General features: G+C 37.8%; 1 protein-coding gene across 1 annotated transcript; it reads left to right on the top strand.

Moving 5' to 3' along the window:
* Positions 1-3,937: 3,937 nt before the first annotated feature.
* LOC116406635 (cytochrome P450 2C15-like) lies at positions 3,938-13,816 on the top strand. The gene is made up of 9 exons (XM_031891059.1): positions 3,938-4,166; positions 6,445-6,610; positions 7,693-7,842; positions 8,633-8,793; positions 9,890-10,066; positions 10,389-10,530; positions 11,380-11,567; positions 11,668-11,809; positions 12,704-13,816. The coding sequence occupies exons 1-9, from the start codon at positions 3,984-3,986 to the stop codon at positions 12,883-12,885; spliced, it is 1,491 nt and encodes a 496-aa protein (XP_031746919.1). The 5' UTR covers positions 3,938-3,983; the 3' UTR covers positions 12,886-13,816.
* Positions 13,817-15,305: the final 1,489 nt, after the last annotated feature.

The raw sequence follows: 15,305 nt of genomic DNA, 5'->3' as shown, positions 1-15,305 counted from the left end.
CCATTCCTCAAACTCCTCAACTTCAGGCACAGTGGTCAGGGGGATACTGATGTCTTTAGGCATTTCAGCCACAGGAGCCTCTGTCCCCAGTCTTGCAGCAAGATTGTTCACAGCAGCAGCAATCGCCATTTGCTGTTCCTTCACATGTTCCAATAAAGTTAGGATGTGCAGCTGAGCAGCTACAATAAAGGAAAGATTGAAAGTTTTCTTATTATATATCATTTTGAAAAACTGGATGTTTGAAATAAAAAAAAAAGATTTTACCAGAGCATGGAATTGGTCTAGTGCCTGTCTTCCCCAGTCTAAATGTGGGCCTAAAGAAATGCTCATCTGGCAGAGGCGTGGCAGAGATCTGGCCCATAGAGCTTGATGGTGTGTGAGAGACACGTGTTGCAACTTGAGGCACTGAGGATGGGGAGAGTCATTATTTTTAGCAAAGATGGCATGCAAACAATTATTAAAAAATATAATATATATATATATATATATATTAATTATTATAAAAAATACCTGACTGGAAGGCATGCAAGATGTACTTAAGGGGGCAGGTGGTGCTGCTGTGAAACATAGGTATGTCAATAACATATTTTTAAGTGAATAACAACAAATTATGATAAATGTACTATTATAATAATAAATCCTTTATGTTTATAGTTTCTATTGTCCTTATGTGCAAGTTGCTTTGTATAAAAGCATCTGCTAAATGACCAAACTAAATGTAAGCTTACAATGAACAATGTTCAGCCAAGATCTGTCAGATTCACTCAGCACATAAAAACATTAACTTTAGGGCTCTGGCACACGGGGGAGATTAGTCGCCCGCGACAAAACTCCCTGTTCGCGGGCGACTAATCTCCCCGAGTTGCCATGACCCGCCATCTTTTTCGGCGATTTGCGCCGGTGGGATGGCAGGGGTAGGCAACTCGGGGAGATTAGTCGCCCACGAACAGGGAGTTTTGTCGCGGGTGACTAATCTCCCCCGTGTGCCAGAGCCCTAACAGTTACATTAACTGCATCAGATCCAGGCAAGTACCTTGACTTAAGATAAAATTTGCCACGGCTTGACTGTATATACATGTTCAGTTGTAACATTAACATAACAGTATTAAAAAACTATTTAACGAAAATAAAAGAATATACCAGTAAAATAAGATTCTGTCTGCCTCTGGTCTAGGAGAGGTCTAGCAGTAGTCTGGCAAGCTTCATTGTCAGGAGTAGGGGAAGGAATAGGTGGTACTGGACAAGGGAGGACATTGTGGCATCTCCTCTTTATAGCTGTCTCTGGCTCACTGTCAGAGTCTGTATTGCCAAAGATTTGCCCAACAAACAACACAAACACCAACTAATCATGTTTGGCAGAGTTAAAAACTTTAACAAATTGCTTTAAGATTAAAACCTAAAAACACTCAAAATACATAAAAAGACACACAAAATATTAAATTAACTTACACTATGGAATCTATAGTATGACTTGTATCAGTTGATCCTTTATAGTACTGCAAAATATCCAAACAGTCCATTGCTTCCTTTGGCAATTATAGCAAATTACTTCAAAGCAAAAAAAGAGAAGTTTACACTACCTAGCCTTTCAGCTCTATAGTTAAATATTTCTAAATGTATTTTAAATGGTACATAGTAGTAGTGGTGTAATAGTCTCTAATAATATGCTGTGATAATGGCTGAGTTTCCCCTGAGACCCCTCTCCCTGGGCTTGTATGGAGCTGGGCACAACCACCTTGGGCAATCTTTGCCAGATAGCAGAACTCACCAGACTCTTGGAATCCACAAAAGGTTGTTTATTTGTTGTGGGTTAACAAACGTTGGGGTGGATGGACAAATGCTGGAGGTCAAAAGAAATATTGCTTTCCCAACCCCTGGAGTAGCTCCTCACACATAGGAAGCAGGAACATGAATGGCATGATGGGAGGAACTGACGTCACACATAAGGAAGGGGATGGGAGGGTATACAGACTTTGAAGTAAACAAGTTGTAATGCGACCTTGGTCACTAGGTGGCAGCGTAACAATGAAAATACATATAAACCATTAACTTTAATGGTTATGTACTGTACAGTATTACCTGCTGGGGCAGCACAGTGACTTACCTTTATGAAATTTGTAGCTCTGAGGATGTACTGTACCGCCGATAACTACCACACCGAAGAATTTCACGGATTCGTTTTCACAGATGCGGCACAGATCAGTTTAGCGAATGTTCCCGCCCACTGACACCCGGCCCTGAGCTGTGAAACGGAGGTGACTGTAACACGGATTTGCCGGTTTGAAAACGGATCCGGCTCGGAGTCAGCTGCCGTGTGGGAAACGGAGGTGACTGTAACACGGATTTGCCGGTTTGAAAACGGATCCGGCTCGGAGTCAGCTGCCATGTGGGAAACGGAGGCGACTGTAACGCGGATTTGCCGGTTTGAAAACGGATCCGGCTCGGAGTCAGCTGCCGTGTGGGAAAGATATAACACCCTCTTTTAATGACATTTTTCAGTACAAGTGGAAAAATATCAGAAATTTCATCTCTGCATTTGTTGGCACAATTACAACAATTTTTCACAACTTTTTAAAAATATTTTTCTTTACCAACATATATATGAATCTCATATTCTGACAATAGAATCCCTTTAGTAACCTAAAGGACCTATTATGCCCTGTAACTGAACTTCATTCATTAAAAACCTGTACATTACTAGGAGCAATCAAGTTTTTCAGCCTCCAGCTGACCTGAGTAGGAAGCAGAACAGGGTGATTTGGAGCTAAAATGCTCCCTGTGTGCTGTGAGCCTAAAGGCAGCCATACACAGACTAGGCATGCTCTCTGACATAGAAATGCAGATTTTGTGTGTCACCAAGCATTATTATAACAAATTAGTGGGTTTGGGTTAGTTTCGCTGTTGCACAGTTTAGTTGCCAGTATATAACCCCAATTTAATGTTACTGCTGTAACACAAGCTGACATTTTCAACTCCATTGCCCTTTCTATAACAGAAGTTGCCAAGAACAGTTGAGACTGTTAAACAATACTCAGAACACATAGTTCAAAGAATAAAGAGCATTAGAGTTTTCTGGCACTGATTGGCTCTGGTTATCCAGCTAATGAGGTTACATGATGGATTTATGTACAAACACATGAGAGCTTATTTACATTTATGTACACAGCACCAGCACTATATGGACAGGGCATGGACATCCCTTGATATGCCCCTATTTTGTGAGCCATTCATGATTTGCTAAGCAGGTATGATAGGGGACACCGGACACAAGGATGAGTGATACTCATCACCTTGTGCCATATTCAAAATCTTGTGCATGCAATGGGAACAGCTGACACCTTTGGATCAATTCTAAGAGGAAAAATTGTGTTACCTTTGCCCAAAGGCAAACTCCAGCACCTATACTTGTGCTAAAGTCCTCTTAACCTCAAAGCCCTACACATGTCTCCCTATTTGCAATATAAATATTAAAACTAAGGCAAGACAATTTTGTGCAGTTTGATATTGCCCCTGCTTCGTAAAATTGTGGGAGCAAAAGCATCACAAATTACCATTAGTACTAATGGCATAAAATTACAGGCTGTGCTGTAACTCATTCATAGAACCTGGGAAACTAACCAAAGGATAAACCCAACCACCCCCCCACCTTCGAATTATGTACAGTATATGGCACTTGTTTATTCAGATAAACAAGCTTTGCAAAAAAAAAATCTTATCTCCAAAGCAAAAATGTAATGAGAGACTTAGGGCAACATGGAAATGAAAGGACAAATATATTTACACACTGCCAGGTGATATTGTCACACCTAGGAAATTAAACTCCTTGAAGAATTACATAAGAAATATTCTAGAGAGACAAAGCCAAGGGAGGACAGATCTTAGGTAACCTGTAGGCAGCTTTCCAAATTCTGCCTTTTAGCAGGACTGTATAAATACCAGAAGCAGAGAAACAGATATAGTGGCTGCAGGAAAGGATAACCAGCATGGAGATCCTAGGAGCAACAGCAGTGCTGCTGGTAATCTGTGCATTTTTCCTGCTCCTAAATACAATACAAGTTATACGGCGCCAGGGCAAGGGCAAGCTGCCCCCAGGACCCACACCGCTGCCATTCCTGGGCAACTTTCTGCAGCTGAGAGGCGAAGAGGTCTTCAAATCCCTTCTTGAGGTAAAGTTGGCAATGTAGCATACATCTTACATATTCTAGGCTTACAATGAGGAAAAGACTGAAACAGTACAATAAATCTTACTATTTTTCTATGTTTCTGTGCTGGGAGGTGTAGATCAACAATATATGTAACTTTCCAGTAGTCCTTCAATGCTGTGTAATATTTGGCTGAGTGGACCATGTTTCCAGGTTACAAACAAAATAATAATAATTGATCCTGTTTTATCTTAAGGTACAATGACTGTGATCCTGGGAGTATATATAAAGCCATAAAACATAATGACCTTGTGTGATAGAAGGTTAATAGAAATTGTCACTAAAATATATACAGTATATCACCCCGTGCAATAACAAAAAAATATGCCAATAACATAAATCAATACATAAAGCAAAAATTAGTAAACAATTTGGTGGGATTCATAAAAGTGTTGGCAAATTGTCAGTGGCCATATTGTAAAATAGTCTTTATTACCAACAGGCATTGTTTTATGAATTTATCTCAATGCCATAAAATTTTCAAAGTTGTTGTAGAAACAGTAAAAATTTGTCACTACTGAGCCTCAAAAGTGTCCTGTGTGCGAGCCAAGAATTCTTCTCTATAGTAACATAAGCCAAATAAAATAGTAACATTTTTTCTGATTTTTATTGTGGAAACACAATTTTGTTAAAAAAAAATCAAAGCTATCACACCCTCTTTTAATGACATCTTTCAGTATAAGTTGAAAAAAATCAGAAATTTCATCTCTGAATTTGTTGACACAATTACAACAATTTTGCACAACTTTTTAAAAATATTTTTCTTTGCCAACACAGATGTGAATCTCATATTCTGACAATAGAATCCCTTTAGTAACCTAAATGACCTACTATGCCCTGTAACTGACCATTTTTCATTTTTAACCTGTACATTACTAGGAGCAATAAAGTTTTTCACCCTCCAGCTGACCTGAGTAGGAAACAGAACAGGATGGTTTGGAGCTAAAATGCTCCCTGTGTGCTGTGTGCCTAAAGGCAGCCATACACAGACTAGGCATGATCTCTGACCGATTAGTCCAAGGGATGAACAGGCAGAAAGCCTATGTGGAGCCATAAGCACTATAGCTGCCTTTTTTCGTTCTGGTCATTCATGAAAAAGGCCATCATACATACACAGATAATAATACAAAATGCAGTTTCATACATCTTCTGTGTGCATGTTACTTAAAAGAGAATGAAATGGTTCAATCACTGAAGGATGCCAAAACTTAGAACCCTCCACTGATTGTAGTCACTTACCTGACACCACCGGGTCAGTGCTCCTGTTAGCAGAAAACTGCACTGGCCCAGGGCACTTGCCATGAGCAATCCCCATCTTGCTTCTTCTATCTTTGTGTGGTGCCCATGCGCAGTAGGGTGAAAAGCTGAACTTTAATAAATAAGCTGGCTTTTTCACTCTACTGCTCATGCATCAACCACAGGACTTTGAAGAAAGTAGAAGGTAAAAAGATGATAACTTGAATGTACCCTGAGCTGGTGCAGTTTTCTGCTAACAGGAGCACCAGACTGGGGTGTAAATGATTACAATCACTGGGGGGATGTCTAACATTTGACATTAAATAAACCTTTCCTTCTCCTTTAAATATCTAACACTGTATCCTGAATGGCAGTATTATGGCACTGCTAACAGGCTACAACCTAGCTACCTGCCTATTATAGCTGCAACTGCTGCCCAAATGTCAATTAAGGCATCAGAGAGAATCAGTGGTAAGAAGTCCCTTATATGTCAAAGCTGAAATGCAGGAGCAGACTTCATTTATCAACAGTGGCATAATATGACATTAATTATATTGGTAGAGGAGAGGAGGTTCTCAGTCTCACTTGTGGGCAGATGGATTTGTTACGTATTTCAATGTTTTCCAAATTTAAAAAAAAAAAATGCATTTTAATATCAAAATAATAATACTATTTTTCTGAAACTCTGCACATATATAAATAAACACTTCGACCACTTGCAATTCTTCATAGCTTAGTTTTATATTATGCACAAGGTACATTGTTCAGCTCTGCATTTTTCTGGCTTTCAATATTTCAGTTTGTATGTGTATGTCTATCACTGTGCAAAAAATTTTGGACAAAAAAGCTCTTGAGGATATATGGTTATAGAAATAATGTACTGAGGGGAAGAAAATAATGAAGGGTTATGTTGATATGATGTGTTATATGCTATATGAAATGTTCCTACATTACAAAGAACTAAAGGACAAAATTGTTATATTGTATTTTTCTTCTTCTCCTATAGTTTGGTAAGAAATATGGCCCAGTGTACACCATTCATTTGGGCATGGAGCCAGTTGTGGTTTTGTGCAGCTTTGACATTGTAAAAGAGGCTCTCAATGACAATGGAGATGAATTTGGTGCGCGGGGGCATATGCCTTTGCTGGAAAAGATATCCCATGGAGGTCATGGTATGAAACTTAAATAAGAACTATTTAAAATTTTTAACTTACAAACAATAGAAAATGTAGGCTTTTTGCTAAGTCTCCACAGATCTGGGGAAGCTTATTTAGGTTATAGCTCAATCCAAATAATTATGTATATATCTATATACAGTGTTCTTGATAGCAAATCCCTCCGTAGGGAAAACTCACCCACCCTCTTTAAGAAAAAACTCAGCTGTTACCTTCTGGAGCACTAAGACATTATTTTGCCCAGTCCTGCGCTTAAGGGCAAATGCCCATACCTGATGCACTCTTACCTTACAGTTTGTGCCTGTATGTTACCCAACCACTCAGATTGTAAGCTCTACGGGGCAGGGACCTCCTTCCTACTGTGTCTCATACCACATGGCACTTATATATATATATATGTATACATATATGTATTTATTGTATTTATTTATTATATCACTTGTCCTCCCTGTGTGTAATTTTGTATTCTGTAAGACTGTACAGCGCTGCATACCCTTGTGGCGCTTTATAAATAAAGTTATACATACATACATAAAAATATGTGCTTCTGGTGCACACTTTAACGTAGAAGTTGCAAAGAATTTAAATAAGTGCATTAAGCAAATATATTTCTATCCATGTTCTATAACTGTTTCTATGTACCATTGCTGCTTCTCCCCGAATTACTGTATTGCTTATCAGTATAAGCAACTAAAGTTGGGCATAAGTGTAAAGATTACTTGGCTACCCCGCCAAAAGAGTGAATATTTGCCCAACTGTGTGTGAGGGAAGGATTTCTTTTTTCCATAGCTGTCTTCTGTTAGGGATAATATTGGAAACAATGTCTGTGCAAAATAGGCAAACATTTTAAAGACTTGTGCAAGTTTTGGTACTAAAAAATGTAGTTTCATATCATTGTAAAATGTTGCCTTCAGTTAATGCCTGAGATTTCCATTTGCAAATTGTTCCCTCTTATATATATCATTCTCCAGTTGGGACATTCTGCCTATCCTAGTACTCGCTTTCCCTCATACTCTCTCTTATTATATGTAGCTTTGGATTGCATACCCTTTAGCATTTCATGTACTCGTTTAATTTAGGAGTTGTTGCTAGTAATGGAGAACGCTGGAAACAGCTAAGACGATTTTCCCTGATGACTCTGAGGAATTTTGGAATGGGAAAGAGAAGCATAGAGGAAAGAATCCAAGAAGAGGCTCATTTCCTAACAAATGAATTTAAATATACCAAAGGTGGGAAATCTCCACAGTATATAACATTTTAAATACGTATCATAATCTATTTTTTATGTCAAATAAAAAATAGACACAAACTATTATAAGTGATATATATGATAAGTGTGGTTAAACCATTGGAGTGTCTCTTATTACTTAATAACAGATGTAATACTAACAAAAAAAATTAAAGCTTGTAGAAAAATGACATTTAATTTTAAATTATCATTTTAAATTATTTTTTAGTAACGCCAGGCCCCGAGCATTCTTGATAACAGGTCCCATACCTGTATGGCCTGGTGCCTTTAGATTTTGTACAGATGCATATGCCATTTTGTCTAGGTAGCACAGGTTAGTTATGCTATACATGAGCTCCTAATACTGCTGCCACCTGTATCATGCTGCACACTGCAAAAGTGCAAAATGAAGCTTTACAGAGTTTACATTTGATCAAAATATCACACTTCTACAAGTGGGTATGGTGCTGAGGAATAAGTCTCAAATAATGGACATGTAGGAACTAGAAGTTTTAATTTAGATATCAAGCTGTAAATATGTACTTTCTATTGTTCTGTAACAATATCAGCTAATTCTTTCTTTAATAATAAGCTGTAGAAACAATGACTAAATGTAATATGTAAATAAAATCAAACTGCCTGTATACCAACACTTATACCAGGTTCTGTTACATAGTTCTTATGACCTGTTGGGGTATTTTTATATTAATATAAAATGACCCAGAAGAATACTTCTATAAAACATATAATGTTGGTCACTGATCTAATGTCATAACCTGCTTTTTACCTAGGTCAGCCTGTGGATCCAACATTTTATTTTAGCAAAGCTGTTTCCAATGTAATCTGCTCTGTTGTATTTGGAGACCGTTTTGAATATGAAGATACAGAATTCCTTAGGCTTCTAGGACTCTTAAACCAAGTGTTCAGAGGCTTCAGTTCTGTTTGGGGACAGGTAAAAATTTCTCCTTGTTATTTCTTCCTAACATGAACACTAGGGGGCACATTTACTAACCCACGAACGGGCCGAATGCGTCCGATTGCGTTTTTTTCGTAATGATCGGTAATTTTTCGTATTTTTTGCGATTTTTTTCGGCGTTTTTACGCAAAAATCGTAAAGACGCCAAAAAACCGCAAAGAATACGAAAAAATCGCAAAATTATCGAAAAAGTCGCAAAATGTTCGTTTCCAATCGGAATTTTTCCAATTCGGATTCGAAATCGTGTCTTAGTTAATCAGCCCCCAAGGGTGATTTATTATTATTATTATTATTGACTGCAATTTTTCGCAAATATTATTTTCTGGAAATTGTAAAACAACTATGGAAAAGCTAGTCAGATTTTAGGTGGCAAGCTTTTCTTGTTTACTATTTTTAGAACAAAAAAAAACATAGAAAAAAAAAACCTGCTTGAGGTAAAAAAAACAATTGATACAAAAACTGCAATCTAGATAAAGAACACATTCATATTTTCTGCATCTACATTTCTACATTTTTCTAAACCCAACACATTATTTATTATAAACCAACACTTCATTTCAAGATAATATTGATCATGCATGTCATTGTCAGGGTTTAACTGACCCACTGGGATTCTGGGGAAATCTCATTGGGCCCTGGTCCTGGCTGTATGTTAGTATTAGAAAAGGGCACCTGGAGAGACAGTTAGACATTACTTTGGCAGTTTCGGACTTCAGGTGGCCTGCTCTGGAGTTATTGTACTAGGTAAGTGTACGAAGAGCATGGAACCCTTAAGTCACAGAATTATGGGGGACATGATCAAACACTGTTATTGGAAGAACTGTACAGTCCAGACCAGGACTAATGCATTATATTACATAGTGGGGGGAAGATTAAGACTAAGAATGAATTAATAAAATATTAGTTGATTCAATGGAATGAAATGCAATTGATAAATACATTCCTATATTCAGATACAGCATATATGTGCAGGTGAAGCAAAATTTACAGGAAGACAGCACCACACTGAACAGGAACTATCAAAGACCGAGTTTGTGTTTGTGCCTTAAAATGCATTTTTTTTTTCTTTCAGTTGTACAATATATTTCCAAAAGTCATGGGTAAGCTACCGGGGCCCCACAATATGATTTTCAAATCTGTTAATAGCCTTCAGGAGTTTATTATGCAGAGGATCAACATGCACCAAGAGACTCTTGATCCTAGTTCTCCTAGAGATTTTATTGACTGCTTCCTCATAAAAATGCAACAGGTAGGTTTACATTATGCATTTAAGAGAGGAGAATGTATGTGTAACACACAACTGACAATGAGATAGGTACCATTTTGTAATTTGTAAATTAAAAGAACTAGCTACACTCTGGCTGCCCAGATCTAGTTGGCAGATTATTGGCCAATCTTTGGGGCCAAAAAAATACCAGCTGCCACCAGCAGGTTGGAAATTTTAGGTTTCAAGATTTTCTCATCATAAAAAACAGGTTATTGTTTCCATTCCACTGTAATTGCTTTTTAATTATGCACTTTTCATTTTGAATAATGACAAAACCAGTTACTTTTTTTGTCTTTTGCTTTAGGAGAAGGATGTGCCCCAGACTGAGTTTCACATGCAGGGTGCTCTTAACACCACTTTTGATATGTTTGGTGCTGGAACAGAAACTGTCAGCACAACACTGCGATATGGCCTGTTGATTCTCCTCAAGCACCCAGATATTGAAGGTATAAAGAGACAGATTTATGGGCTTGTTTGAGATTATTTTATAAATATACATTATTTTAAAGATGGATGAATTTTTTCACCAGGCCTGGATTCGCAGCGAAATTGCGCATTTTGACATTGGTGAATTGTTCTGTGAAACTTCAGTGAAATTTTGCAGCAAAAATTGCGTCAAAATAGGCATGGCCGTGTCAAAAATGTTCAACTTCCATTGTACAGTAGCTGTGTGTGCAGTGAAGAATAAAATATATCTTCTCAGTACCACCCACTCCTACTCACCTAAAGCATTTTTACTTCCACCCTTTAATAGTGAACATGCAAATGTTTCTGCCATATAGAGGGACATGACACAATACTGAAGGAAACCCAAAAGGCAATCTGTGAAGTCTATGGATTTATCTTTCAAACAAACTGAAGGCACCACAGCTTGAAAAGCTAGAGAAGTCAGCTGAGGATGAGGCAGGCAGACAGAGCAAAAAATATCTCAAAGAACTGAGAAAAAATGAAACCAATTAAAGGACAGTATACCCACCTCTTTAAAATTCAATCAATGAATAAAGCTTGTTCTGAACACACTTTATGCCCATTATTTTGGTTATGAAATATGCATTTTTAAACAGGTTAAAATCTGAAACTGAAAATTAGGTGATATTCTACTTCCACTTGTGCTCGTGTGAGCACACTCAAAACAAGCCACCAGCCCACTGTAAAATGTGCTACTCCTTATTTAAAAAGCTAACAGGCTGGAGCTGGGGGAAGGAAGGGGTTTATTTAGGATAGGATTGTTGCTTTTCTTTGAAAATGTATCATTAATGAACACAGAAAACCTATTCTTTAAACTTTTTTCATAGAACGAATCCAGAAAGAGATTGATAGCGTCATTGGCAGGAATCGCGCTCCATGTATTGAGGACCGTTCCCGCATGCCGTACACAGATGCCGTTATCCATGAGATTCAGAGATTTGTTGACATTATACCCATGGGAATCCCCCACAAAGTGACACGTGACATTCAGTTTCAGGGTTATTTCATTCCAAAGGTGAGAATTCAGTGACCTCCAATTAAAACAAATGTAACAAAACAACATTAATATCAAATTTGCCACAATTCATGAAAAATGTCCTACAATTCATTCTTAGGGTACCACAGTATACCCAATGCTAAGCTCCGTTCTGCATGACCCAAAGCAGTTTAAATATCCTGATATATTCAATCCTGGACATTTCATAGATGAAAATGGAAAGTTTTGTAAGAATGATGGGTTCATGCCTTTTTCCTCAGGTATGTACATTAACGTAACATGATTGGAATTGTATTTTATTTTTTTACGTAATTGCTTAACCTTAAGTCTTAAATAGAACAAACTGGCTGCTTACTAATTTATTTGCCACATCAAACCAGCCGTATGTGTGGATTTATACTATTCACTTTTAATTTACATGTGTCATAGGAATGAGCAATAGTGAACCCTCACTACTCCTAATAGGACCCATCTTATTGCAGGAATATATTGCACTTAAGCATTCTCTCAACAGAATCTTTAAGGCTTACATTATAAACATTCTACAACTAATCTACATTTATATTAGAACTAATTACAAGCTACAACTTTCCTTTAAATTTTACTTAAAGACCCTTTTCTTAAGTTGTAAATTGCTGATGATATCCATATGAATGTTCATGCTCAAAAATTGGTAGACTTCAACGTCAGTGAATACAGATTTTTGAGATCACAGTATTCACTGGAAGAACTGCAGTAATTAAAACACCCATGTATAAATCATTACAGAATGATTTGTATATAATTAACTAACTATAAAATGGTGATTCATACATTCCTGAATGGTTCCCCTGCCAGCTGCAGTGTCTACCAGAAACAGCAGATTCTCTATTCAGATGAGAGGGAAACGTGTCAAGGACATGGGTGTTTTAGACAGGGTGAACCATTGGCAATCTAAATCTCCCATTAACTCCCTTAATATCACAGGTAACAAGATGCACTGGTATCCAATGGCATCCAATCAGCAGTTAGCTTTAGTTAGTCTAGTGCAGGTAACATTTTGTAATCAATTGAGGTTCATTGAATTGGTGCAAATTCACAATCCAGTGTTTTGCTACAATGCCTCTCGGTTTTACTTCTAATTCTGCCTCCCATAAACTTTTCTCACCCTACAGGGAAGAGAATATGCGTTGGGGAGGGTCTGGCTCGGATGGAACTCTTTCTGTTTATTACAACAATTCTACAGAATTATACACTAAGGTCTCCAGTGGACACAGAAGACTTGGACCTTACACCAGAGCTGAGTGGCTTTGGGAACATTCCTCGTCCCTACAAGCTTTGCTTCATTCCTCGTTAATGTATTGGATTCACTTTTTTTGTGTATTTAAGGCTGAACCAAGAAAATGGGCTATCACACTAGTATACCTTCTGTCTACCAAAACTAGTACTATTACTTTTACATGAACTGACATCATTGTATCGGGAAAAAACAGAAATGTTAATTTCAATTGTTTGAGAATTGGGGGGCACTTGCTTTACAATTCTTTTGTCTCCCAAGCATACAAATAGCAAGTCATGCGTAGATATAACAGTTCTACAAATATATCATCATTCTGATCTAATTAAAATATGTGGGTTCTACTACAAGGTGGTTTTATACTACAGTGTGACATCACCAAATTAGCACCAATAAAGTGAGCCAGATTGGGATGAACTGGTATTTTGCCCCTCAAGGTCAATGAACAGATCATAATGAGAAGAAGGGGAGTACCTTCAGATGGGAAGTATATCTTTGCTCCAATGTGGTCCTTGCCCAATTTTTGTACAGGTGTTGATCAGGCTGACCATCAGAAGGCCTTAGTATATGGCCCAATAGCTGCAGACTCAGTCTATAGGTATCAAGCTTACAGCCTATATCGGCCTGTGTATGCCCCCCTTTACAGTTTACCAGATTTTGTCCAATTTTCCATTCTGCTTGCGTACAGAATTGTAATGGTGACATGCAACTATCCTCTGAAATAAGGAGGTGAAATTACTACCAATGTAAAATAGTGTACAAATTGCTTCATTCTGAAATCAGAACACTTGTAACTCATGAGATTTTCATTGTGAATATTTTATATTTTATAAAGATTTCAGGACGTTTTCACTGAATTCTTTGTTATTCTTTTTAGCCTAAATTCAGTGTGTACAGCATACAAAATATACAACAACTCATCATGCACTCTGGTATTGTATTTATTTTGAGTTCTATAACACAAATCATATTCAATAAATAATACAACATATTTAAAGTTTCAAAAATCTGTTTCTGCTCACAACCAGCGAGAAATAGGTCTGAATGAATGGGGCCTGCAGTTCAGTAGAGCACAGTTCTACCTACACAGAATACATCAGCACAGATCAGTCTGACTTCACTGAGCTAACTGGGGAGCAAGTTAATAACGTAGGGACCATTTTTTTTTAAATTTACTGCTCAGTAAAACCTTTCCTTTGGATTTAACTTTTTTTTCCTCTCTGGAGAAATTTGTACAAATGTGGAAAATAGCTGTCCAAATACTTGCACCTCAAGTATCAATAAATCAAAATGACAATCAACAGCTCAAAGCAGTTGAACACATTTTGATGCATCGATGCAGGTATCAGGTTTTATCAGTGTGTAAATTCATTAACAAGTTTCCTGATAATTGTACTAGGTAATATTGTGGTTTTGAGCCAATTTTTTTGTAGCTTGAAATCGGGCAAATTCATTAAGATAGTGTGGTAAGAAGTATAGAGAGGAACACAGGGATAGAAGTATATTGTCTGTGAACAGTTTTATATTATGTTCCACCCCACGGACCTCCTCACATTATTCATAGCATTTTTCTTAATGGCTTAAGGGAAAATGGAGCAGGGACAGGAGTGGAAAGGGCAAAAGAGTATGCAGCTGCATTTTTTTTCCCAAAGGTCCTTACCGCACTATGACTTTATGTTCTGGGAAGCTCATCAATACCCCAATATACCTTTTAAAAGCACGTCCCTAGGAGTGAGACTATAAGGAGCAAACAGGTAAATTCACATATGCAGGTGTGGAAGGTGAACCTGGCAGAGTTTGTTCTGGGAGTTTGACAGCATTTGGACCTGAGGGGTGTAATTATGTGCTGGGAGTGGCTATGCAATCCACTTCTTTCACATATAAGTAATATCCCTGCTGTAAGCACCAACCATTTATTTATTTTGGTGTGCTACCACCATTAATGTGGGTATGGTCTTAGAAGCCTTCATGATAACATGGGTGTGGTTTAAAAAAATGAGTGGTTAAAACTGGTTTCAATGATTGGCACTGCAGCATGCAAGCCAGAAAAATGTTGGCCCTCGCTACCACAAACGTTGTCAGCACTACTCTTGAACTTTTATTAGAAGACAAAGCAAAAGGTGTGACTGCTATTCCTGCTATACACTCCCTCTGCATGCCATAGTCCACAACCCAGGTCTCGGAGGCCCCAATTACCAGAGTGTCCATTTTAAGTCAAAGACTTACAGCAGGTAAGCAGAAAAGCCTTCAGTGAGGCTATTTGGGCTGCTAGGCTCATTGTTGCCAATGTCCTTGGCTCAAGTTAACTTTCTGTTGTCCCCATAGGTAGCTTTAAAACAGCCAGTTGATTATTGGGCCACCAGGCTGTGTAGCTTGGCCCTTAAATTCAAATATATTCTTGGGAAATGTCATAGAGTCAGACTTCAAGAAACTAAATGTAACAGTTAATAGGGTGGTCCCCCAAATACTCAGCGCTTCTT

Source organism: Xenopus tropicalis, chromosome 8 (genome assembly GCF_000004195.4).
Source record: "Xenopus tropicalis strain Nigerian chromosome 8, UCB_Xtro_10.0, whole genome shotgun sequence".
Classification (NCBI taxonomy): domain Eukaryota; kingdom Metazoa; phylum Chordata; class Amphibia; order Anura; family Pipidae; genus Xenopus; species Xenopus tropicalis.
Note: the sequence above shows the minus strand (reverse complement) of the source record. Positions and strands in the feature narration are given on the sequence as shown.

Excerpts from the sequence above, each read along its gene's own strand:
- LOC116406635 (XM_031891059.1), top strand. The coding sequence starts at position 3,984 with ATGGAGATCCTAGGAGCAACAGCAGTGCTGCTGGTAATCTGTGCATTT. Across the intron at positions 4,167-6,444 it reads TCTTCAAATCCCTTCTTGAG|TTTGGTAAGAAATATGGCCC; the intron begins GTAAAGTTGGCA and ends CTTCTCCTATAG. Across the intron at positions 10,067-10,388 it reads TCCTCATAAAAATGCAACAG|GAGAAGGATGTGCCCCAGAC; the intron begins GTAGGTTTACAT and ends CTTTTGCTTTAG.